The sequence below is a fragment of the Prunus avium genome, chromosome 7 (assembly GCF_965620075.1).
Source record: "Prunus avium chromosome 7, drPruAviu1.hap1.1, whole genome shotgun sequence".
Taxonomy (NCBI): Eukaryota; Viridiplantae; Streptophyta; class Magnoliopsida; order Rosales; family Rosaceae; genus Prunus; species Prunus avium.
This window is the reverse complement of record NC_142290.1, coordinates 24,680,875-24,708,224: the sequence shown is the minus strand read 5'-3', so window position 1 is coordinate 24,708,224 and position 27,350 is coordinate 24,680,875. Positions and strand designations below refer to the sequence as shown.

The following is a 27,350-nucleotide window of genomic DNA, read 5'->3' as shown; positions in this document are numbered from 1 at the left end:
CGGGTACACCTGGCTGGTGTACCTAGTACCTGCAAAAATTTCTCCCTAATGTGAGGTTTTATCTCTTAACCCGTTGAATCAAATTAGTTAGTCGTTGGATCAAATTAGTTAGTCTGATCCAACGATTAACAGATAAGACCTCACATAAAGGCCATATATAAAGTCATTACTATATAATGACTCGAAAGGGATGACAAGATTTTCTGGGTACCCAAAAGCAACCTGGCCTATTTAGTTGAAAGGCCCAAATTTTTTAAGTACGAAAATGAAATTGACCAACCCAACCCAACTGAAAATGAGTTGAATAACTCTCATTATCAATCTAACAATTTAAAGCTTAGAATTTCGAATTGGTTTTCAAAGTGGGCCTTCAAATTGGTCCAAATTTAAAAATGACTACTTTTCCCATTTTTTAGTATGTTTTACAAGAATCTTTGTATACTCTGTCAAGATTTTGTTAGCATCAAAGATCAAGCATATATTTACTATACAATTAATTGATTTATAAGAGATTCTTTAAATTAATTGATTTATAAGAGATGGGGATTTAAATGTGAGACTTCTTTTAACGTAAAGAAAAGAAATAGCACTAGACTATAAATTAGTTGATAATGCATAAATGATTTGTTTGATTTATAATTAGAGGTGACTTAGTTTAAGTTTTTAAGCTCACAATTTATGTTAGTGAACTTTTTGTTTGATCATCAATATATGTTAGTAACTTGGACATGACACCATTACTAAACTTGTTGGATTACTTGACTACTATACTCAACATAAAAAATAATTCGCTAACATTAGTTGCGACTCATAAGAGTTATTTTACTGTCACTTTTCCTCTCTTTTTTTCTTTAGCAAATGACCCTTTCGTAGCGCAATCGGGGGGTGACGGGGGTTTGGTTGGTTCCGATGTAGCTGCAACCATCTGGTACCCGTTTGTCATGAATCCAAACTACTTTGTTTGATTGACACATCTGCCAGTTCCGATCAACGAACATATGTAAGCAAGTTCTAAGTGGACTTGACCATTCTGATGGCTAAGGCTATCTAGATATACTTATTTTTCTGCACGGTGTGTAGTTTGGGCTTGATCCAGGTGGTAGTGTAAATGGTGGCTTTGTTTATCAACACGCTCTCGGAGGGTGGACCTTGTTGGATTTGTAAATTGGCTCCATATCAGCCGAAATAGGCAGTGGCTCCCCTCGGGTGGTACTTTGTAAAGAAATTATGAAAACAATTTTGATTTTATTAAAGTTAATAGGGAAAACGTTACCTTTGGTCATTTTAGTTTGTTGAGTTATTTACTTTGGTTAGTGTGATTTTAATTTTGGCAATTTGATCCATTATTTTTAAGGCCCAGGAAAATGTCGAAAATAGACCCTATGCATATATGGCTCCACACAAGAAAGATCATTTGATTTTATTTGCATGTGTGTATATAAAACTTTTTATAACCATAGAAAAAAGTTAAAGGCTCGACAAAGTGTCATTTAATTTTTGCATATAAGAAATGATTGAAGATACTATGTATCTAATTTTATTTGCGTGTGTGTAGAATATTCAAAAATATAACTTCTCTAACCATAGAAAAAACTTTAGGCCTCTAACAAAATGCCATTTATTTTTTTGTATATAAGAAATGATTGAAGACAAATTTTTTTTATTTTAAAAGTACTAAAAAGAACCATGCACTTGCATAAAAAAGATAATAAAAAAGATGCAAAATGTTGGGATCAAACCTGAGTTGGGTGTGCATTAAAAACTACCTTACCACCGCTTCTAAAGTCATTGAAGACAATATTGACTTGTTTATTTATATAACTAGTTACCAAAATATGAACACATAATAAAAAATAAAAAAAAATTTGGGGCCCAGGCTGGTCTCACTAATTGCCCTGACTCATGGCCAAGACTGCATCCTACATGTAGTTTGATATCCATTGCAATTCAAAGATGCATCCAAATTTCTGACCACTTCTATCCCAAATACTTCTCCACGTGAAAATTGAATGTATTCTTGATTTACGATAAATATCAAACTATAAGGTAAAATCGTTAGAACTAAAACCACAAGAATCAAAGTTGAAAATAGCATAACAGTACTATCCCATTTTACACAAGTTTTTCTTATGATTCACGAGGTCAAGTCAAGACTTACCAAAGAAAAGATGCCATTTTCATGTATTGCGCAATTCCCGAGGTGACTCGTTTAGACCTATGCATACAACTCAAATAATTTCCGACCGCCAGTACTTTCTCATTTCAATCTTCAACTATACTTGCTCTATTTTTTATATTTTTTTTACAAAGTTCAATTATCAATTTCCGATTTTTTTATTTTTTAAAAAAAATAAAGCTAGATTATCAATTCAATACTTTTATACCTAACTTCCTAGATTATTCAATTTTATTTTCCCTAAAAAAAATTACGTGTACATAAATTATGAATAAGTGTCTTGTTTTTCCCTTAACAATTGTATGACACCATTAGAATTTGATCACGCGGTTTAGATTTAAAAAATTTAATTATTTGGAATTTTAATATTATTATTTAAGGATCCGGATTCTCTGTTTGAATTCTCTCTACTTTGACCTGCTTAATTTTTATTTTAAACACGCCAACTCATTTAAAGATCATCCAATGACTATGAAAATAACACTAAATAAAAAAAACATTAAAAGTAAAGCCTAATCTTCTCTTCCCCAAATCAGTTCTTCATCCTCGTTACAACTTACATGTTTTTCTTTTCTGTTGTTTTGTTTCAATATTCTTCCTCAAATCAAGTTCTTCATCTTGTTAGATGTTTTTCTTTTCTGGTTTTCTTTTTCTTTTTCTTTTTTTCAAATGGATGAGTAAGTGTCTGATTCCATATCCCAATCTATGGAAGAGTAGAAACAAAGCAAGATAGAGATTCTTTTTTTCGTCGAAAGTAGCAGATTCATTCCAATGGCACGAAGGTCGAAAAATACAAAGAGACAAACCAGAAAGCAACAACTATTGTATAAAATACAGAACTCTTACCAGGTTGCCAATAGCATTGTCAAATAAATTTTTTTAAATTAATACATCTACAACCAAGATCTTAATCAAGATTTCACAGAACCAATTCATTCTCAGGGCATGGCTTATTTACAATCAGTTTGTCTTCCCTTTGGATATAGCCTTCGCAACATCAATCCATTATATATCCATTTACTATGATGAAGTACTTAAATTTGAATATAATTATTGAGATATATATATTGGCCTCACCCATCAACGAAAGAAGAACTCAATTTGGGGGTATTAAGTTTCATGTTAGTTCAATTAGGGTTGTTTTTTCTTTTTTAATTTTGAAGAAATTGGGTTATATTTTAAAGATGATGTGTTAACTTAGGGCTCGTTTGGGAGTGTTTTTGGAGCAGCGAAAAACGCTTCTAAATGGGTGACAGCGTTTCTGCCTCTTAAAAATGGTGTTTGGCAAAAATTGCAAAAGCGCTTTGGGTGAGATCCAAAAGCACTTGGAGTGGTTTTGGAAGAAGCACTTGAGAGGTGCTTCTTCTTAAAAGCGCTGCAGGACAAAAACACGGGAAGCACTTGGCTCCCTTGGATTAAATTCTAATAAGATGACTTACGTAGAAAAGAAGTCAAACGGATCATGGCTGAGAGAATCCAAGCAGAGGATTTGGATCCATCCATTAGAGCACTTCCATCGGTTGACAACAGCCCGGGCATGATAGGGCCTAAGCCCAGGCAAGTCGTTCCAGCAGGCCAAGGTACCCTGGGCAAGGTGCGTGTCCCACGTGACCAGGACAGCCTGTAGGCCAAAGTAGCTCGAGCCCAAGAAGGGGTGAAGCTAGGGCTGACGCCAGTCACGCGAATTCAAAATTTTTTTTACTGTTGGCGTGTGCACTGCATGCGCCAACATTTAAAAAAAAAAAAGATTTACAGTGCACTGACGCCTACCAACGGTAACACGCCACGTGGCTTGTTCTGGTCGCTTCGATCAATTTATCCCTCAAATCCAACAACTACCATATTTTTAGGGTTAAAAATTTTGAAAAAAAAAATTCAAATTTTTTTTAAAAATTACCAAAAAATTCTGGAATTTTTATCTATAAATACCTACAAATGTTGATCACTTTCAACACCAAATCCTCATACATTTTCTTCTCCTTCTATTATTTTTCACTTTCTACACAAAATTTTCTTCACCTTCAATTTTCATTTGTATTTGTTGAGGCCCAAAAAATCCAGGGTCAGCCCCGAATAAATTCCCGGCCCGGTACAACACCTTATGAAGAAAATATCCGACTTGGAGCACGCAAAAGTTCGTCACATGCACTCGCACGAGCCACAGTCCACAGGCCATGCCAAATAAATAATCTGTCATGCTAAGAATCGAGATGAGCCTATAAAATGCACTAGCTCTACGAGCCCATGTTAATTATCTTGTCAAGCATCATATCCCTTTCCAAACGCGATAAAATTCAAGCACACTAATCGACATGCCATGCCAAGCAGAAAATCGTTATTTTACACCTAGCCACTCTACAAGCTTAAGTGGGCCCAAGCCACGCAAATGCCTGAGACTTGCTGAGTGGGTTGTGGCATGGATGGTAATGAGCTTTCATGAGACCCATTGATGAGCCGAGAAATGGAAGTTTTAGGGTGCTTGGGAGCCCCAAAACTCAAGCCAATTTCTTGAGCCCAAATATATGGGTAAGCATAAAAGAGAGAAGAGTTAGCCTAATACTCAAGAAAAATTGGCCCATCACCTTGATAAAATAGCCTATCACCTTAATAAGATAGCCCATAATTTTAGGAAATTAGCCCATTCTCTTAATGGGCTAACCCATCACCTTAGGAAAGCCCAAGCAACCAAGAAGAAAATATCTGCAATCTCCAGCATATGGCTGGAGACAAAAGCCTCGACAAAAGCCAAAGCTGCCTATGTATGTGAACTGCTGGGAGGCTCCAGCACGTGGGCAAAGCAAACCTCAAGGCAGATAGCTCAAAAAACCAGAGGATATTGGCGTGCACAGGAGAAAAGGCAGCCTTCAGACCAGCCAAAGTTATTTATCTCTTTCCTTTACCAGACCTTGTCATGAAATAGGGGAGGAAAGAAGGAGAGATGATAACCAAAGATAGGAAATCACCACTGAAGCAGTTGCGAGAAAAGCCTTAGAGCTCCTAAAAACTTTGTCTTTGTGTGTTTGGATAGAAAATGATTTCACAAAATATGATGAGTCAAAAGGAGAGAAGAGAAATGAAGGAGAAGACTTGGCAAAATTGGAGAAAGGCCATTAGGGTTTCTTGGGAAAGAGGAGCTTCCAGCGGCTATAAAAGGGGGTGTCTCCTACCCATTAAGAACAACTCAATCGAAGGCAAGCAAACCAGACCCAGAGAGCAAGCATCATCTCTCACCCCTGGAATCCTTCAATTTTGAGCCATATTCCTCCATCTCCTCCAATTTTCTCTTATGGCAAGCTATTCCAGATCTTGACAAAGTTTTCGTCAAGCTGCCGGAAACTACTCAACACACCCATTATACCCTCCATCTCTCTCTCTCTCTCTCTCTCTCTCTCTCTCTCTCCAACAAACCTTCTTAGAATCCCTTCCCTCTTTCCTTAGAACCCCTGTTTCTCATAGGAATTCACAGCCCTCTCTCTCTTTAATGCTAAACTCATGATTGCTTTGCTCTCATGCCACAAGCTTCTCATGTCAAGCTAAGAATTTATCTATAAGCGACCGTTGTATTTGTTAGTGAAGATAACTAAGGTGCTTCCTAAGGCTCCATTACCCTTTCGAAGCATTCTTGGGGTTTGATTCTTGAACTCAGACACAGGGAGTAATTTCACCCATTTGCTCCTTACGGCAGCCCAGCCCATTTGTAACTGCCGGAACGAAAAAGCCCCCACAATATTCACCATTTTATGGCATCTTTCATCGAAGCCGGAGGGATGTGGTCAACCATGGAAGATGTTCTGTTGTGTGAGTCTTGGGTCCAAATTAGTCATTGTCCGGTCATGGGCAATGATATGAAATTATCTCATATGTGGAAAAAATTCATGCAGTATTTTGTGAAAGATCGGGTTCGACTTGTACGGAAATGACCTTGGGTAGTAGGTGGAAAATTTTGAATAAAGAGTTAGGGAAATGGAGAGATGCGTTGGCAAAAGCGAGAGACAACCATCGAAGCGGTGAAAATCTTAGCAATGAGGTAAATTATTTGTAATTTCTGTTTTATTAAATTTAATGTCCTAATTTTTTTAAAAATGTTTCTTACCAATATATTTTTATTGTTTCTTGCATTCCCAATATTCTTTTTAATGTCCTAATTTTTTTGTTAAATGTTTCTTGCATTTCCAATATATTTTTATTTGTTTCTTGCATTTCCAATATTCTTCGTAATGTTACTTGCATTTCCAATTTTTTTTTTTAAAAAAAGATTATGCAAGCACAAATGTGGTTCGGAGCCATTGGGCAAGGCAAAAAATCTTTCAACCATCAACAATGTTGGAAGGTGGTGAAAAATTGCAAACGATTTAGAATTATTCACACGGGTCTGACCGTTGTGTTGAACGAGATGCCACTCCATGATTCAACAACATCAAATTCACCTTTGGATTCCCCAATGAGTCAAGACTCACCAATCCAAAAGGACCCGAGGTCTATTGGTTGAAAGGCGGCGAAGGCGAAGAAAGGGAGTACTTCCAACAATGATACTGCAAAATATTTGGAGCAAATTGTAAGGAACAGCTCCATGAGAATTGAATTAGACTTGAAAAAAGATGCGGATGAGAAGGCAATGAATGAAGAATATGCAAGAGAAAGGGAGTATGTACGAAAACAAGACATTGAGAAGTAGGATCGGGAAACCATGGCCATATACAAGCCATATGTCCCCTGAAACAAAACAATTTGTAAGCTAGAACGAAGGGATGTTATGAGAAGAAGACTTTTCCGTGATGATGGACCTAGCAACACCGATTGGTTAAATGATCAAAACCATCAAGTTAGTTTGCTTGGCTTTTATTTCAGTGTATTTTAATGTGTTGTATTAAAGTAGTTCTAATTCTCGTCTTTTATTTAATTAGTAGTAATTCTTAATTAGTTGTATTGCTTTTCTTTGAGTGAATAAAGAAATCATTCAATAAAATACCTTTTTATTTAACACATTGCATGCTTCAAACAAAACATAATTAAAAAAAACCACAACCAAAGCATAATTTAAAAAAAAAACCACAAACCAAAGCATCATTAAAAAAAAACCATAACCAAAGCATAATTAAAAAAAACCCACAACCAAAGCATCTTCACTTCACTTTATTCACCATCATTGCCTCTCACCGCCCATAAACGTTTCATCAAGTCAACTTGACGTCGTTCATGAATATAAGACGATTGAATCTCCGTATATCGATCAATCATACAGTGAATGAAACGACCGTCCTTAACCAACGGTTCATGCTCAATTGGTTGTCCATTTGGGCCCATGGGCCTTTCATAAATTTTTGTCAAGGCCGTGTTCATGGGATCCAGTTCGTACACCTCTGGAGCATCATAATCATGCTCATCCTCCTCAATCATGTTATGGAGGATGATGCAAGTCATCATAATGCTCCTTAGCACCTCCTCATCAAACATACGCGATCACCCTTAATAATTGCCCACCGAGCTTGGAGGATACTGAAACACCTTTCGACATCTTTCCTGTAACCCTCTTGATAGGTAGCAAATAATTTTGCCTTCTCCGATCGGGGATGTAGAATTGATTTGACAAACATGGTCCACCTGGGGTAAATGCCGTTTGCTAGATAATACCCATTCGAGTATACGATATTGTTGATTTCATAGGTGATATTAAGGACTCCACCTCTCAAGACATCGTTGAATACCGGGGATTGACCTAGAACGTTCAAGTCGTTTTGAGATCTGGCAACTCCAAAGAAGGCATGCCAAACCCATGTATTGAATCCAACAATGACTTCGAGGATGATACTTTTTTGCCCTTTCTTGTTTCCATAATCTCCTTGCCAGGCAGTTAGGCAATTCTTCCATTGCCAGTGCATACAGTCGATACTTCCAATCATGCCTGGAAAACCTCGAGCTTCGGCTTTCTATAGAAGCCTTTAAAGGTCCCTAGGCGTAGGTTTGCTGAGGTAGTCCCTGGTGTAGAGAGTTTCAATTGCATCACAGAATTTGACCAAGCTCTCTAGAGTAGTGGACTTCCCTATCCTAGCAATCTCATCCATCTGATCAGCAGATGAACCATATGCCAGCATTCGTATAACAGCTGTAAGCTTTTGCTACGGAAGAAGCCCTAAAACCCCAACAACATCACACTTTTGAACGAAGCATGCATCGTAATTGCAAACAACATGCATGACTTTATTGAACAAATGGGATTGCATTCTATATCGCCCTCGAAAATCAACATTAGAGTACATAGAATTTGGGATAATCTTCCAAAAGATTCTTATCCCGAGAATGCCTATGTCTGTCCACGTTAGGGCCACGGCAGACTTGTGAACCACAACGACAGCCTTGGCTTGGTTGATCGACCAAACCCACTGCAATTGCAACGGCTTCATCTTCTTCTTGTTGCACTCTTTTTTCTTCAGCTCGTCTACACCTTCTTTCTTTAATAGACCTACAAACGGTCTAGGCAATTTGTAGATTTTCGAGGGGTTTGAGTATGTACTTGTAAATGTCCCCAAAAATAGATATGAACTTAAAAATGACTATAATTTGGGGGGTTTTATGTAGTTTGGCCTTTATTCATTCTAACCGTTTGTCTGTCCAAATTCCGAAATAAAAAAGAAAAGAAAAGAAAAGAAAAGAAAAAGAAAAGAACAGAAAAGAAAAGAAAATCTTCTAGGAATTGTTTTGTACTGAAGAAGAGCGTGGCACTCATCGTGAGGCGAGCGAGTAAAGATAACCCTGAGCAGCAGCCCGTCCACAGCTCCCAAAAACAACAAACCAAAAAAACCAAGAATCGGAGAGAGAGAGAGAGGGAGAGCATTAAGGAACAAAGTGCCTTGTAATTTGTATGGTCTGAAACAAACATGGCTGCGGCGGGTGTCAAGATAGGAACCGGTTTCGAGACCGTTCCGACTCACCGAGTCACCACCATGTCCATTTCCTCTCTCCTTCCTCCTCCTCCTCACCACACTCTCTTCTTCCTCAGAACCCGCCCTCGCCCCCTCTCTCTCCCTCTCCTCTCTCCTCCACGCTCACGCCCTCGCTCTCTCCCTCTCCGAGCTTCCTCCGAGTCTCCTCCTACCTCTCAAGGTGCTCCCTCCCTCCCTCTCTCTCCCTCTCTGTATATGCTTGCATGTTTTTGAACTTTGAAGTGGAAGTTCAGTTTGCACAGTGTTCTTATGGTTGATTTAGTTTGTGGGTTTTAATCGTTGTACAAATTGATGAAGATGGTGTGTTTGTTTGTCTTGTTTTTGCGCAGCAAATGCAATCGAGAATGTGGTGATAATTGGGTCAGGTCCAGCTGGATTCACAGCAGCAATATACGCAGCTCGAGCCAATTTGAAGCCTCTGGTGTTTGAAGGGTATCAATCGGGCCCGGGGGGGCAGTTGATGACCACTACTGAAGTTGAAAACTTTCCAGGATTCCCAGATGGAATTACTGGTCCTGATTTAATGGACAGGTAAACCAACCAAGTTTATGATTTTATGGAATCACTGGTCCTGACTTGTTTTGAATTCCAAAATCCAAGTTGTTCAGGTGGGAATTGTTAGGAAAGCTGCAATTTCAACTAGAGTGCTGCATAAGAAGCTCAGCATTGTTTGTTTGTGTGTTGTGCAGGATGCGGCGACAAGCCGAACGCTGGGGAGCAGAGTTGTACCAGGAAGATGTTGAGTCTATTGATGTCAAAACTAGACCTTTTACTGTGGAAAGTAGTGAGCGTAAGGTGAAATATTATTTTGCACAAGTTTTGGTTTTAAATATTTTTGTAATCTGTTTTAATTGGGTTCTTTCAAACTTCACAGAGGTGGCCTTTATGCAGTGTCAAAAATGATTCTAATTGCTAGATGAATGTGGGTTTCCTTTGAAATGAAATTTTGAATAATTTTCTTGTCTCACTGACAATTCAAGCTGTGAAATTCTTTCATGTCAGAGAGGGGGGCATGAGTGCAACATGAATTTTACATTCTTGTCTACGGCTATAAAGTAATATATGACTGGTAGCATTGTTAACTTTGTAAGTCTTCCATTTTTCTGCAATATATATGGACATCTGAATGGCTTCAAGTATGGACATCAGAAGTGCGGATTGGCTGAAACAATGCACAGGTTGATTGATCAACATGGCTGGCTGATCGATTGGCTTGCATGGTTTCAACCAGTACACCTTCTTTTTACATTTATCCTCAAAGATCCTCTTACTCTGCTCCAATAATAAAACACTCTTCATTTACTATAAAGAAATCACAAGTTATAAAAGAAACAAAAAGAAAAAGGTTCACTTTTGCCCAATGTTTAGATTTCTTTTCTTCGTCTATAATCCACTATGCATCTCTTTCCAATATGGTAACATTTATCTTCTGATTGTATGCTGAATATTTTACTCAAATCCTGTTGGCCTTGAGTTTACCATATGTTAATTTTGTCCTTGTACTTCTAATCTGATTCCCAGTTTTGCATTTGCATTTCAGGTTAAGTGCCACAGTCTAATTTTTGCCACAGGAGCTACTGCAAAACGGCTTAGGATACCCCGTGAAGATGAATTTTGGAGTAGGGGAATTAGTGCTTGTGCAATTTGTGATGGAGCATCACCATTGTTTAAAGGGCAAGTTCTTGCTGTGGTTGGAGGGGGTGATACAGCTACAGAGGAAGCTTTATACCTCACAAAATATGCTCGTCATGTTCATCTACTTGTGCGTAGAGATCAACTAAGAGCTTCTAGAGCAATGCAAGATAGGTGAGTGTTGATGAAACCTATCTTAATATGATGTTCTGATTTTTTTATGCCACACCTTCTAAATTACACTTGTGTGGTTGGTCATTGTGGATAACCACATAAATATATACTAAGTGAAATGTTTCTTTTTGTGCTTTTTTCTCAGCCTAATCACATTTGTCTTCCTCGGTGTCTCATGTTAGATGGATGGATATATACCATAGTAATTTTTCTCTAAAAATTTTGTTTTATAATTGAAATTTGAGCATAGCAAAAAATTTTGTTTCATCATTCGTCCACTTATTCATCTGGATTTTGCTTGCCCCTCTACTTCCATATGCAACTTCATTCACCTTCATGCAGCTACTTCATATGTCACCATCTATATATGTGTTCTATCATTATATATATTTTTTCTTTTAAAATGTTTTCTAATTTGATTGTCACTGATATTATCTTTCCTTTAGTACATAGTACAATGGATATGCACATTGGTACTTGTTTTGTTGAATAATTAGTGAATGTATTGTATTTGACCATCATAAATTTTATCTGTCTGATGATGACATTGCCTGTGAATGAGCTAATCTGTTGAGGCAGTTTATAGTCTTCCTGGAAAGGATCTGAAGTTGTAAATTACTTCAATTGGTTTATAAAAAAATTTCTTCATTTATTCTTGTTATAAGCTTCTATCTTTTACCATCAAGCTTGCTTTACATCTTTTTGCTTTTTGATCTAGAACAGAACTGCCTTTTGTTAAGCTGGAGTAGGAAATTAATGCTGTATAGCTCAAGAAATTTTGAACAGTTCATGTTAATTGTCTATTAAAACTGTGTTTTCTCTATGTAATGCCAATGTTTTATAGCTCTTCTGCAATGGAATGTGCAGTGATTGACAGTAGAATTTTCCTTGTTCTTTTAGACCATTCCTCAGTTTTTTAATCTCAGGATAGTTATTTTTGTGTTCTAGATTCTGATTGCCTTCCTTGATGGTGATGAAATTTATACTAATGTATGTGTGAGTTTTCAACTCCCTGAATGTTTGTTTAACAGGTTGATTATCGCGAATGTTTCAGAGTGTACAACAACCCAAATGTCACCTTGCACTTCAACACAGAGACTGTGGACGTTGTTAGCAATACAAAAGGCCAGATGTCTGGTATTTTAATTCGAAAACTTGATAGTGGGAAGGAATCTGTGCTTGAAGCAAAGGGGTTATTTTACGGTATTGGTCATTCACCAAATAGCCAGTTGTTGGAAGGCCAAGTTGAGCTTGACAGCTCTGGCTACATCTTAGTAGAGGAGGGTACTGCAAAAACTTCAGTTGAAGGTGTATTTGCTGCTGGAGATGTACAGGTAATGCTGCTAAAACTTCTCTTTTCAAAAAAAAAAAAAAAAATTTCTTCAGTTCTTAATATGGCTCAGGACCTGTCAAGACTAATTATGTGCTCTGAATACCTCACTTTAAGTTGTTACCTCATTGTAGGTACAGATATTGTATTTGTTTGATCGATGACAAACTGAAGTCAGTTATCAATGGTTGTTGGACATAGTGAAGAATTTAGTATTTAGGCGAGGAAATGTTTGGAATAAAAAAATATTTTAGAACTTGGGTGAAAGTGTTGCATGCAAAGTAGGCTTTTTTATTGTTGTTTTTTGTATTCTGGGTGGTTTAGCAATAAGTTATTGAGTAGGTCAGAATTCCACCCATAGCTTGAGGGTTATCCTCAATACTATAAAATTCTGAGAGACCTACGTTACGTCCGCATTTGATGCAACTGAAATACTACACATTCCAAATGTTTGGCAGAATTTTGAGTCTATGAAATTCATGAGAAAACATAATCATTCAGTTTCACCAGAAACTCTAAATGGTGGCTATAATATTTATTTTAAAACTATGACCAGCATCATGACAGATGATGTCTACTGTTTTTTGGTTTTTAAACAACAGAAAAGTAATGTACAAAGAATTATTAAGCACATCCGATAAGCATGCTTGATGGGGATTTTTGTTGTTGCATTACATCTGCTGGACCTGCTTCACATAAAAGTAGTTATATTGCTATTCAAATTCAAACCCGTGTTCTGCAGTCCAAAAAGAAAAAAAGAAAAAGAAAGATAGATTAAGCTGTTTTTCTACCCAAAATTGTTCTTTGCTTACAAAAATTCTCAGTTAGATTATCTGTAATCCCGTCTCCTTTACCTTATTAGGACCATGAATGGAGGCAAGCCGTAACTGCTGCAGGTTCTGGATGCATTGCCGCTTTATCAGTTGAGAGATATCTTGTGGGAAAAGATCTCATTATTGAGTTTCACCAGGTATTTAACTTCTAATGAAGTTTATATTTTCTACATGTCTCTAGAAATAATATATTATTTTCATCTGCTGGGTTTTACTTTATTCAGAGGTTTATTAAACCCATACTCTGTGTTTAGTGCCCTCTGGTTGTAAAAGAAATTATTGATAAGCATTCCAACATAAGTTCCATTTAGTTTTGATTTTTATTTGATAATAAAGTTTACTGCACAGTTTAATGTTTACTTAATTTCTTCCACCCCTTTGATATGAAATATAATTATTTTGTCATTTGTGACTGAAATGAATTTTAACATTATTGGCCAAAACAAAAAAAACTAAATTATTGAGGATTTTTTTTTTGGTGGGGAATTATTGAGGAATTAATCTAACGACTCTTTGTTTTCTTGGTAAATGGATTGTGGAATTTTATTTCGATCAATAGTTGAATTTATAGCCTGTGATAGCACTGTTCATAAAAAACATCCTTCTCATCTCTCTACATTTGACAGCCCAAAACTGAAGAGGCTAAGAAGGAACTCACAAGCAGGGATGTTCAAGAAGGTTTTGACATTACTCTTACAAAGCATAAGGGCCAGGCATGTGTTCTTTTACCCATAAGCTAGCATGATCTAATGATTTCATACTAACCAATCAACGATTTTCTTTTTCTTTTCTTTTGGGTTTTAATGATATAAATAATAGTATTTCTATTCTTAGTTAAGATGTAGTAACTTTTTTTGTATTTGCTTTTCAGTATGCCCTACGAAAATTGTACCATGAAAGTCCAAGGCTTATATGTGTACTATATACAGCACCAACATGTGGTCCGTGTAGGACTTTGAAGCCAATTCTTAGTAAGGTATACAAATTAACTTGCATAAATACCACATGATAATTTAAACTGTCATGATTACTATGATCTTTATACAGGATGTGAATTTGAATATGAATATTTTTGGGACACACGTAATTCAATTTATTGTGTGCAAATCACGTCAAGCATTTGGCTTGGGCAAGTTTTAAGATGGTTGCATGTTGTTATAGTTGAAAATCGAAACCAGATTGTGGGAGATCACAATGTTCTTTCATGTGTGGGACACTGTATAAATCAGATATCTGCAAAATTAAGATGTCTTTGGAATGTACCTATAAGCTTATGTTACCGGCTGGCGCAAATACATGTAAGATTCTCATGCTGGAAGCATGATTGACTGTAGCCAGTGGCCTTTGGGCCTAGTGGCATTTTCTTCCTCGTAGAAATTGATGTGGGATTGTGGGAGGGCGAGTTCGGGAGTTCAGTTCTTGGTGATGCATGTTTACTTGGAAACGAGACGTTTGTCTGCCTTTGCACATTTTCTGTGACAGTAAAACATGCTTTATCATATATATCCGTGAATGTACATGACCAATAGAGGATGTGGTAATCTTAAGCTTTTTTTTCTGATGGCAGGTGATAGATGAATTCGACCAAAATGTACATTTTGTTGAAATTGATATTGAGGATGATCCAGAAGTAGCAGAAGCAGCTGGAATTATGGGTACACCATGCGTTCAGTTCTTCAAAAATAAAGAAATGATCAGGTTGGTTTATCTCTGTCCATATTTTTGTCCCCAATGTGATCCATTCACCACAAATAACTTCATCTACAATGTTGCTCGTTCCTTCGTGGCACTAATTGTTCTATGCTTGTTTGTAGGACTATATCGGGGGTCAAAATGAAGAGCGAGTATAGACAATTTATTCAAGCAAATAAATGAGAAGATTCAAGACCCTTGGTTGCCTGATGTCCTCGTTTTGTAGTTCAATTTTGTTCCTCCCAAACAGGCTAGCTCAATAACACCTTCAATTTTCACAATTGTATCTTGTATTGATCAACTACACTGTAGATTATTATACATGCAGAGTTGCCAATGCATCGTTACGGTCGATTCTCCAATCCTGTATTTCCGCCAATTTGTAAGTTTGGGAGGGTTTAGCTTCTTTTCTGTTTTTATTTTTGCCTATCCCAATCCCATCTTTCCTTGCGAACTGTATTTATTTCATGTTGATAAACTAATAAAAGTTTCACTTTACACGGATGTTTAGTGTGATCACCCTTAATCTTATAGAAAGAGATTTACAGTGAAATAAATAAGTGAATCAAAGAGGTAGAGTACAATTACACTATGGAAGTGGTGACCCAATACCCTCTTGAGAAGCTAATGGATTAAGAGTTTTGTGCCTCTTGGAGGAGATCAATGGCTCCTTCCTCAATGGAGCTCTTTTGGCTTTGTGTAGAAAATTTGCCTTGGCATAAAGTCTGTGTGTAAAAAATGATGCTCTCTCCTTGTACTTGAGCACCATATAAAAGATAACTCTTACACAAACTAACAAGGCTGCCAGAGCAGCCAAATCCCACCACTTGGAAATTTTAGGGTTTATCCCATACATATAAAGGAGAACATACTCACCTTTCAACTTCGGTTCTCCAGGAACTTGAGGGTCAAATTTAAGCCCAATCATGTCATTCTTGAACTGACCCTGAGATAAATTTTAAGGGAGTTTCACTAAAATAGCCAAAATGGGGGCTGAAATTATAAAAATACCCAACACCCAAAACACTTTATAAACATACCCAAAACTCATCATTACACACTCAAAACTCATTTATAAACATACCCAAAACCCATCATTACACACATACCCAAAACCCATTTTGGGTATGTTTCTATGTTTAAATAGTGCTTGGATATTTTTATAAATACATGTCTAGGATTGAGTATTTTTATAAATATCTAAAATTGTAATCAGCAATTAGATGCCAAATCTAAATTAATGGCATGGTAACAAATCTAATTAATGGCATGTTTATTTACCAAGAACTACAGAAGTCAGGAATCGGAAAACTTAGATAAGGTAATCAAGGAATTGGAATCATTCTAATACCCATTCTTGATTAGTAACATATCATAAGATGTAATTAAGGAGTGTTTGGAAGGCCTAATATACTTCTCAATACCTGTATTGACCATGCCGCATAGCTGAGGTAGGACATTGGGTAACGCCAAAAGATCTTTGGAAGGTCAACCAGCCTCCGGAAGAGAAGAGATGGCATCATCATGAATACCTATGTGTATAAACATTTTAGATGGTTGACACTAAGATACTGACGTGTCTACTAACGCATCATATATTATTGTATTAATCAATTACATTACGTGACAGGTGATGTGTACGTTATATTCATACAAAAGATGAGGTAAAAGCAATGATATTAGGGTTACCAACTCTTAGTTACAAACTAGTAACATGACATTTTTTCATCAATAAACAAATGAAGTTTAATGTAAGGCCACAAATCAGCAAACAAAATACCGTTGTACTAGTTGAGGTGATATAATTGATATCTCTAGCATTACTTAGTTGCAAAATACAGTTTTTGTTACTATTTTATAACCGAAAAGTGAGGTTTCGCTTACCGTCACACCAGCTGCGACTCCTATGCCCATCAACAGATTTGGAACTACGGCTGCAACGATTAAGGCAGTGCCTTCTGTGACAGCAATGCAGCAGAAGAGATTGAGACAAAAATACAAGTAATGAGAGAAGCCGGAATGGAATTTGACCATGTAGTATAGGATTGTTCCAGAAGAGAATGCCATGGCAACTACGAAAGGAAGCGACGACAGGAAGTTGGAGAGCACAAACAGAGCATCCCCATAATGCCCACCAAGTCTTTCACGCCTAAACACCTGCAAGCCAACTTTGAAGTTATATACAACTGAATTTTTGTACTTACGAGCTTCAAGAGTTAATGCCCCACAAACTGTTGTGTTAAGAAGATGGAATAAACAATTAAAAAAAAAAAGGTTGGAATCAATGGCGGACCCAATAAATTTTATAGGGATAGGCTAAATTTTTTTTTGACGGGAGATATATTATAAGCCTTTTTTCTCTTGAAACAAAAATGTAAATAAAATTTTATAAATCAAAGGAGGCCACATTACGAGCAAATATAACACAAAGAGCAAAAAATATAAATAAATATAAAATCAAACACATTGTTCAACTACTTGAGATCTGAGTTGAATAAGTTTCTCAGGAATTAAGTATCAACATTAGATGCAGAAGGTGTATCCTTGTTATCGTTACCACTTTTTTTGAAGAATGAACAAATAGTCTTTCCTCTCTTTGTCGGTTTATTATCATCATATGACATGATATCCTAACAAGAAATAACACCAAAAATCATATATACTAATTAATAATTCAAGTTGCAAAAATAAAACATATATAACAATCACCAAAAGTTTTCACCCAAACCCTAAATTATAAAAACTTAACAACAACAATTAAAATTGGAAATTGAATAAAAAAAAAGAGAAAAAAACTTACCAAGATTAAAGAACCCACTGAAGATAGGTTGGTACAATTTTTTAGAGGGGGAGAGCTATTTCTTCTAGGCTCTGAAGGTTCAAATATGACGTTTTCGGTGGCTAGAAGAAAAATTCTGATGTTTGCTTCTAATCAAATTTATATAGGTTATGGATTGCATGTTACTATTTCCTATATGCTTCAAGAGTGGGTTTATTTCTACATAGAGAGCCGGGCTTATTTTAAATAAAGGGCTAGACTACTATTTACTTTAACTATATCTGGCTTAAACCACTAAGACTACAATTTAAAAAAAAAAGAAAAGCATTGGGCTGGAGGCTCCTGCCCAATGTAGATTCTCCCTTGGTTGGAATAAACTTACACTAACACTCTTCGAAGTTTTTGGTGTTTTCATACAAAAATATGAGGTTTCGGAAATTACACTAATTCCTCGATGGTTTCAAATTGTCTTTACAAAACCCATTGCGTTAAATTCTGTCTTGAGGTTAAGTTTTTCATTTTGAGAAGCTTTTGTGATGACATTAGAAATTTTTGGAAAGAAAATGAACAGAATGGGTTTAATGAAAACTATTTTTAAACATCGGAGATTGTTAGTGTAATTTCCGAAACCTCAGTTGTCTTATGAATACAATGAATACCTGAGGGGCATTGTGTGTATATAACTCGATAAACTGTTACTGGTAATGTTCTTTTACCACACTTATGTTGCCAAACTATAGAATCAAACTGATGAATTTTCGCGATTCACAGACTAACAATGCAAGTATCGAGGTGAAAAAAATCATTTGTGCGAATTAAGGATGAGGCTTCATGTCTACCTGTAATTCTTCAATAACAAAGGGTATGCCTCCAATGGACAAGCAGATCATGAGACCGTAGATGAAACCATCACACTTTCCTCTTGCCACGATTGCTTGATAGTTTGTCCCAATCTTGAAAAAGAAAGAGCCAGCACTCACTGCAACTAAAATGTAAAACACACTCCTCAACCAGTAGTACCCAATATCTCTAGACATATTCAGTGAAGATCGGCTAATCAATGTGCATAGCTTCCTCCACCAGCTGCTACTATTTTCCTTGTTTGAATTTGTGGCAGGTTTGTCCTGCAATGTTAAGATTTCTCTCATCCTTTTTCTTGCGTTTGATGAAAATTTGGAGGACTTGTATTCATTGATGAGTTTTCCTTTGATCTCATCTGTTGTCAAATTCATTTCGGAATTTAAAGAGCCTGATGATCCCTGCCAAGACAATCCCAAAAACAATTCATTAATAATAAAGCAAGCAAAACCAAACCCTTCTGAAGAAAAATTAAAGAAATTTACGTACATAATTAATTCTTTGAGATATCATAAGTGCTGCGATAACTTGGTCAAAGTCTGAACTAACACATCGAAGAAAGTGGTCTGGAGGATTTTTTCTTGTTGGACAAGGAAATCCGGCATCCGCGAAGAACTGAAGAGTAAGAATAGAAGAAACCATCAATTAATTAGTATGTCTGTCACTATCTTACTTGTTAGAAATATGCGATCGGTGTTCAGATTTTGAGAAACGAGATATCGGTGAACAAATTTGGCGACTCTATTAAGAAACAATAATCTTACCTTTACAGCCATCTTTGCTTCTCCAAAATAAACAGTTTCACCTCCTGCTAGGAGAAGCAGATCATTGAAGAGATTAAACACATCGCTACTCGGTTGGTGGATGGAGCAAATGACTATCCTTCCATCATGAGCAATGTTTCTTAATGCCAATATCACAAAGAAAGATGAAGCACTGTCCAGGCCGCTGGTGGGTTCATCTAGCAACAAGACATGAGGCTGTGTTAATATTTCAATGCAAATGCTAAGTCTCCTCTTTTCTCCATTACTTATACCCCTCAAATGCCAGTTTCCAATGTTGTTTTCAGCACAATCTTGGAGACCCATTTTTGTGAGTGTCTCATCTACCACCTCATTCTTGTCATCTTTAGTCATTGTAGAAGGAAGCCTGAGATGAGCTGAATATTCTAGGGTTTCTCTGACTGTGAGTGATCCCAGGAAGAGGTCTTCTTGAGTTACATAAGACTGAAAATGCATGCATATTAATATTATAATTACTTTTTAAAAAAAAATTAATTACTTCATGTTAATTCTAATTAGGCTTACAATGTCTCTGCAGTTTAACCTTCTTTTGTTGCCGTTGTGTATAACATCTCCGGACATTTGAACATTTGCAGGTAGTCTACCTGTTAACAAATAATAAGGAATTCTCAAAATATTATAGTTACCAGAAAAAATAACTCAAGTGTGAGACGGGCATGGTTATAGAAAAAAAAATTTACACGAAGGGATGAAAGATTACTCCAAGGATCATCCTTGGACAAAAAATATGTCAAATCAGACATCATTACTCATCTAAATTCTAATCTCATGATAGAATAACTAGACAAATGCAATATTTCTTATAAACAATACTAGCCTCTTTGCACGTGTTTCCGCAACTGCGAGAGACTTTTTAAAAGTTTTTTAAAATTTATTTTAGAATTAAAAAAGATAATGGGTAGTTGTGTTCCATAAAAATAGGATACATTATCTGATTTTTCTTTTAATTTTACTTTTTTTTAATATGAAAAAGTGTGAATTTACCATATTATCCTCATTTAATTAATAACTTCAATTCCTTCAATTCTTAATGTTTGCATTAACTAAGGGCAATATTCTAGTATTTTGAATGTTTTACCATTCTCTGCCTTTTGCTTTATATATATATATATATATATATATATATATATATATATATATATATATATATATATATATATATATATATATATATATATATAAATCAAATAATCCATGAATAGACCTAAAAAATGAACAGTTCTGATCATGAGAGAACATTACGAAGTGGGTCCAAATAAGTAGTTAGCGTTGTATTAAGTTACTAACTAGCCATGCAAAAATACAAGGAGAAACCCTAGACCAAGCTAGGGAGAGAACCAAAACCTTGCACAAAGCAAGGAGAGACAAGATCCAGCGAAAAAAATTAGATGGGAATAACTCTCCACAACATATTAGGGGGGGAGGGGTGAAGCCCGGGACTAATATATATACCTATGGGTTTTTTTTTTTAAAAAAAATGTTAAGGATGTCCTTGTTTCAAGGTTATATATCCCTGCAAAAAGAATTGTCCAGATTGGAAATATTCGGGTCATCCAAAATGTGCAGAAAAAAGCACAGGTCGTTAGATAAAATAGAAATAAAAATGTGGATAATCAAATGGCTGAACAATTTCCGATTTAGTAGATTTTTTTTTGCATGAATCATGCTTGAAAGAGAACTTAAAAACTGGATGGTTCTGATGGTTGGATTACAATCCAAAAATTGGATGTCCTGTTTTAAGAAGTAGATATCCTTAGGGAAGAAAACCCGCTATATACTAATTAGATAGATAAGTGACCAACTGACACCAACTGACCTTTGCTCAAATTGTAGTTGTGTGCATTAATTTTGGTGAATAGTATTACTATTACTTGAGAAATCATGAGAGAGAGAGAGAGAGAGAGAGAGAGAGAGAGAGAGAGAGAGAGAGAGATACCAGCCAAGGCATCAAGTAAGGTAGATTTTCCTGAACCAGAAGGACCCATGAGGGCCATAATCCGGTGAGGTTCAGCGAAACCACTAATCCCATTCAACAGCTGCTTTCTTGAGGTTGCATCATTTCTCAAGTTTTGAGCAGCCACCACCGTTATGTCTTCCCACACCAAATACTTCCCTGCAGAAGCCGATCTTTTATCCTCTTCAATCATTCCCTCAATATAACCACTCGACCTCTCTGCCATTTGTACAGGCCAACCAAATATGTAAATTTACTCACTGCAATGCAAACCCTAGAAATAATAGTGTTGTTGAGTTCTTCTACAGAGCCTACGTGTTATCTTATAAATACATGGCCAAGGGGATCAGTTGTAAAGCCTAAACACGTTCTCTCATTATGCAGTATGGGCACGCCATTAATTTCGTTATGGTGAAATATAATCAAATTTGGCTTGCAATAATTGCATGGACACTACTGCAAGCATACTGAGTTTTCGAGGGCCCACGTCTTTTACACCTCCATGCGTTCTGCACTGGTACTCTTATTTACTTTGTACTTGTTTAGGTGTGGATATGGTGATGGTTGATGGGTGGTGGAGATAGATCTGTATCTCATAAAGTCAAAGTGCTGCCCCACACAACAGATCCATTGAGATCCTTCATTTTCTCTGCTTGGATTTTCTATGTCATGATCTGTTTGACTTCTTTCATGCGTACGACACCTCATTAAAATTTTATCCAAAGGACTTAGTTGACACATCATCTTTAAATCATAACCCAATTTTCTCATAATTTTAAAAGAAAAAATCCAAGTGAAACTTCATTAGAAAAACTAAGACAACATCTAAAGTACCAAACCCAATAGGGCAACAAACTAACATACTCATTCTTCCCTTTTCTGCAACGTCTCTCCGGAGAAAGAAACCCAAATGTTGCTGCGAAGAAGAGTGGAAATAATTATTGAATTGGAAGATACGTTGAAGAATAAAGAAAACGATTTTTTTTAATTATAAAATATGTGTCAACAGCCACAGACCAACAAGAGAGATAAGAGCATCTACAATCATGCTCCCTATTTTTTAGTTAAAATTTAGCTAGAAATACACAAAAGCTATTTTAGGAGCTCTCTATAAAATTTGAACTCCAATCATACTCCCTAATTTAGGGAGTCATAAATACTATAACTCTTTTTTAATTGGTCCATTTCTATAAAAATAAAAAAAAATAAAAAATAGCATTAATTAAAAGTTTAAAATATACATAAAACAAAGCAACATTAAACTATAAGGAGCCTCTAGGAGTCCTTTCTCTCTCCTTAGATTTAGGTGCTCCTAGAGGTCTTCCTATTTTAGGAGGTGAATAGGGAGCATGGTTGGAGTTGTATTTTTCCAACTCCACCCTAAAATTTGTGTAAGGAGGTGGGTTAGGGAGTCCATTGTGGATGCTCTAAGATTGGGGAGGGGAAGCTAACATGTCTGGATTGGCAAAGAAAAACAGTTGTGTCAGCCGGTGTGCAAGTTATCTTATCCATAGTTAAAAGATAGTTATATTAGCAGTAAGGGCAACCCATAGCTGGATCCATTTGTAGAAGGTTGAATCCAAAAATTGATATTTGAGTAAGGGGTTGTAGCTCAAGTAGTTAAGAGCACATACTCCTACAAGGATATTGAGAGCATGTGCTCGATTAAAAACTAGTGACGGATACATGAAATTTTCCCCTTGGGGTTTCCCTGCCCTGCCTTAACCCTCTCAGAGGAACAGCTTGCCCTGTGGCAGCTATACTAAAAGGAAAGCATCCATGAAAATGATAGGCTTTCCCTCGCTTTTATGTGTGTCCACTGCCTAAATTTGTTGACAAAAAACTCCTAAACTTCTTAAGGGTAATAAATTGACGGTTTTATTAGCACTCCAAAAAAGTCATTCCACACTCCTCGAAATATAATTTCTCTAATGTTTTTATAACATAGGAGTGCATGATATAACTCTTTTAGACCGCAAATAATAGTTTCCCAAATTAGTATAATATTTTTATTTCAGTATTTTCTCTATAGCCTATCCTTGTCTTGCTCTTATTCCTCTACGAACATCTTCCTTGTCCAAGCCCAAGCCCAAACCAAGAAGTGATGACAATTTTCGTTTCCTACCTAAATATCCTTACGAATTTTTTTATTTTATTTTATTTTTATCGAAAATATCTATGGATTGAGAATGAAACCAACAAGAAGATCTTCACATGCTACGTCCCAACAGTACAAAGTTGTTTCCTTGAAGTTTAGTTCACTATATCAATAACCTAACCAAAAGGTTTGATATGGGGTTAATGGGATCCATCTTACCAATTTAATAAATAAATAAATAATAGAGTTAGGGTTTATAAGCGCTATTTGATTTAGCTTCGATTGCATGATTCATTGCAGCTACATTTTTCAAACTTCAGATTGAATACAAACACAGAGGCCCTTTTAGAGTGGACACAAATATGAACCATCCAAACCAAATTTGGATACTTTGATAATTCTATCAAATATGAACAAGTTTTCTCAATACAACATAAATAAAATTGAGATCACTGATACAGGTGAGTCAATATGATACAAGGGGGCCGCACATATACAAGTCTATTGATCGAAACGTTAAAGAAACAGAAGTTAAAATTAGAGAGGGTCTTCATGGAAAAGTAAGATGTTTCATGAAAGCGGACTAGCTTCTGGGACATCATCGAGGATGAAAGGGCCTAACTTACCCGTCCTAAATAAGGTAAGGAATTTCTTTGATACCATCAAGCGAGCTTCAGACCCCTTATTGGGTATCTTTAGTGCCTTCTGCAGTGCTTCAAACTGCTGTTCTATAAGTACCTCCAAGTCAATCTCATCTTCCATGTTGCCATTGAATTCTGACAAAGTCGAATACAGAGCACGCTGCACTTCAGTTACAAGATCCTGAAAAGCAACATGAACAATACTAGTATTTTAAAAAGCATACAAACATAACAAATATTGGCTAAGTCACCAAGGATACTTATCTAAGCTGCACTTAAAAAGTGTCAAAGAACTAAAAGTTAATTGCAAAGTCACAGATTACACGTGTGGAAGGAAATTTAAAATGGCTAGTGTGAGAGTAGTAGTGGTTAGTGAACAAATAAATTAAAACATATTCTCAAGACTTAAATACATGCTCCAGATACAGTACCTAAAAATTACAAATTTAAAAGAAATCTCTTTGCTAATTATCACAAAGATAAGTGGGGAAATTGGATCTTGTCATATCTTTGTCAGCAAACCGTATACTTCAACCAACAATTTATTTCTCAATGACTGTCAAATATCTTTAGTACATAAAATCTAATATTCACTTTCCCTTTGAAAGATCATCGATGGGTTACTCATTATTTGCTGTAATTTACAAAATGCTTTCTCCAAGTCAAAGCATAGTCTTAGTGAAATTATTAAAAGGAAAAAGATAAAAATGAAAAACTCATTATTATTTTCAGAAATTATACTAACTTCTCCTGTTAGCGTTGAAAGTGAGTAAGCATCAGAGGTTTGAAATAATCAGCAGTAAAAGTTGGAAAATAATCAAGCATTGTGGTGCATAAAGAAAAATACAAACACGAATATAGTAATTTCCGTTACCTCAACGTACAGCACATGAGACTTAGTTGGCAGCTTCCTCCTACTAGGTCGAAGATTTTTAAGACTGTAGTCAACTTTTTCCTCTGCTTCATATTGAATCCCTTCCATTCTCCTATTATTTGAGTTCTTCCAGTGAAAGGGTGTCCCTCGTGTATTTAAAACTGCAAGCAAGTATTGAGCAATTCGATCCTCCCCTACAACCGAATCCTTAATAGATCCTGCACGATGAGGTTCAGTGAGATGCAGTACACTGACAAAAGTTACAAAAATTTCCCCCTAAGTTTAATGATTCATCCCTATTTATGATGCACGTGACAATTTTTTTTTTTCAAATGGAAGTTGGAACGCCAAAATTTGATAGTAAGCTAATCAGAATTCATTAAACATGGATCTTAAACTACCAAGAGAGGCGGTCTGACCCCATCTTTAAATTTCCTCAATACTGGACCGTTCTCCATTGAAGCCAACAGCTAAAAGCCATTAAGCTATTAAAGTACGAATTCGATTAATACAATGAGAAGTGTACAACCAAGCCTATAAGGAATCTGAACAGAGAATAAAGGAAATTGCCAACAAAGTTGAAACAGACAATTTTCAAAAGAGAGATATTAAGGTGATTGCCAAGCCAACAGAGTTGAAACAGCATGTATTAAAGTTGCATACATAGAAAGGACTACAATTCCTAGAGAAACTTTCTAAGTCATGCCATCCCAACAAATGTAAGTCTAAAAAATTCAAAACACCTTTCAAATGCCACGGTAATAAGAAATTCCAGAGAATTTATCTGAGAAAGGACAAACCTGCAAGAGCTAGCTTTAATCCTGTCTCTATGTCCGGGATGCTTGGAACCAACACACCTGGAGTGTCAAGAACATATATGCTAGGCTGATGAGCAATCTGCACATAAACAATTAAAAAAAGTTAGGGAAAAGGAAGACGATTTTCCATCATCAAATCTGCGAGATGAAGGAAACAGAGGAATAGAGAACTATAAAAGAAGTATTAGAAGACAAAAGAAACAAACACTAAGAACTAGATAGATTATTTTTTTCGTTTTCAAGATGGGAAGGGTCAAAAAGCGTTTTCTTTTTTAAGTATCTTATTCACCGGCTAGTCTGTATTTTCAGTGCAGCATATAATGAATAGGAAAAAGAAAATCAATAACAAAAATGACTTAACCTTGAATCCAGCAATGTCTTGAGTAACACCAGGTAATGGGCCCACTGTAGCTCGCTTCATCTTACCCTGCACTATGAAAGAAACTCCAACACTGTCATTCCTCAATGTGTATTGCCTGAACTCCATGGATATTAATAATTGAAACACATTTCCATCAATATAGGATTCACAACAACCTCCTCTAACATGAAGAACTCACCGGGAAAGCGAGAAGATGCAATCCGATGAATATTATTGATTAGAGCTGACTTCCCAACATTAGGAACGCCAACCACCATAACAAGCAGAGTAGGTTCCCTTGAAATGGCTTCCTTCAGTTTATACTCCACCAGCTCAAGAAGCTTTGACAAACCAGTGCACATTTCAGGGTTTTGAACCCAAAATAAGAAATATCAAATTCAAAGGCAAAAACCAATACCTTTGAAACAGAGCTCTTGCTGTGTGCATTCATGGGAAGGCAATCTTGATTGGACGATTCGAAATACCGGGTCCATTTCTACAACAATTAAACCAATAAAAACTTCCACTTCAACGAAGAAAATGATAAATACAACTACAAAAAACAATAAATTATATTAACATTACGTGCATGATATTGGGGTTGGCGAGGTCCTTTTTGTTGAGGGCAATTAGGGAACGTTTGGAGCGGAGCTGGGGCTGAAGGTCTTGGTTGGCGGAGGACAATGGAATGCGAGCGTCACGGACCTCAATGACGAAGTCGGCGAGCTTGAGCCGGTCGCGGATTGCGCGCGTGGCTGCAGCCATGTGGCCAGGGAACCAGTTGATGGCTCCACCTCCGGCGTTGAACCCCATCTCTCCCAACCCCATCATCCCCTTCTTCACCAATTTCTTTAACCCTAACCCCATTTCTCCCTCTGCTGCAACAAGCCCTGAACTCAGGGAGGCTTAGGGTTTAAGCCTGGTTTCCAAAAGCCAAATTGAGTTTTCATTTTCCAAAATTTACCCCTAACTATCATAAATGTCAATTTTTATAAAAACTTTTGAAAATGACCAAAAACTCGAGTTTTGATCAAAAATAGTCAAAATTTACCCCTTATTTTCATAAATATCAATTTTTATAAAAACTTTCAAATATAGCAAAAAAACCCACTTAAATAGACTTAAATACCCTCAAAGTTAAAAACAATTTGCATCTAAGAGTTAAAATCGATTCAGACCATTTACATTGTGGTTCAAAGAGAGAGAGAGAGAGAGATAGAAATGGTTCGTTGTTTGAAAGGAGGAGAAAGGGGAGGAATGACTCTCTCTCATATCACCACCGGCGGACCTAGAAATTTTTTAGCGGAGGTGCAGTATTGATTAAGTATGAAAAATAGTTTTTCGGAATAATCATTTTCTCAAGATAATTTTTGGCGGCTTTTGTTC

General features: G+C 36.3%; 3 protein-coding genes across 3 annotated transcripts; 1 reads left to right on the top strand and 2 right to left on the bottom strand.

Moving 5' to 3' along the window:
• Positions 1-8,881: 8,881 nt before the first annotated feature.
• On the top strand, positions 8,882-15,282 carry NTRC (NADPH-dependent thioredoxin reductase C). The gene is made up of 10 exons (XM_021970695.2): positions 8,882-9,277; positions 9,447-9,648; positions 9,807-9,912; positions 10,658-10,923; positions 11,978-12,257; positions 13,116-13,223; positions 13,713-13,799; positions 13,958-14,062; positions 14,654-14,784; positions 14,901-15,282. The coding sequence occupies exons 1-10, from the start codon at positions 9,052-9,054 to the stop codon at positions 14,959-14,961; spliced, it is 1,572 nt and encodes a 523-aa protein (XP_021826387.1). The 5' UTR covers positions 8,882-9,051; the 3' UTR covers positions 14,962-15,282.
• A 37-nt stretch (positions 15,283-15,319) lies between these two features.
• LOC110767220 (ABC transporter G family member 15-like) lies at positions 15,320-21,444 on the bottom strand. The gene is made up of 8 exons (XM_088244361.1): positions 21,155-21,444; positions 19,723-19,802; positions 19,180-19,641; positions 18,905-19,030; positions 18,397-18,816; positions 16,663-16,935; positions 16,203-16,310; positions 15,320-15,724 (listed from the first exon to the last, which is right to left on the bottom strand). The coding sequence occupies exons 1-8, from the start codon at positions 21,396-21,398 to the stop codon at positions 15,368-15,370; spliced, it is 2,070 nt and encodes a 689-aa protein (XP_088100487.1). The 5' UTR covers positions 21,399-21,444; the 3' UTR covers positions 15,320-15,367.
• Positions 21,445-23,633: 2,189 nt separating this feature from the next.
• Positions 23,634-26,909, bottom strand: LOC110767206 (P-loop containing nucleoside triphosphate hydrolases superfamily protein). Its single transcript, XM_021970683.2, has 7 exons — positions 26,550-26,909; positions 26,383-26,460; positions 26,164-26,305; positions 25,965-26,035; positions 25,586-25,682; positions 24,786-25,003; positions 23,634-24,092 (listed from the first exon to the last, which is right to left on the bottom strand). The coding sequence occupies exons 1-7, from the start codon at positions 26,829-26,831 to the stop codon at positions 23,841-23,843; spliced, it is 1,140 nt and encodes a 379-aa protein (XP_021826375.1). The 5' UTR covers positions 26,832-26,909; the 3' UTR covers positions 23,634-23,840.
• Positions 26,910-27,350: the final 441 nt, after the last annotated feature.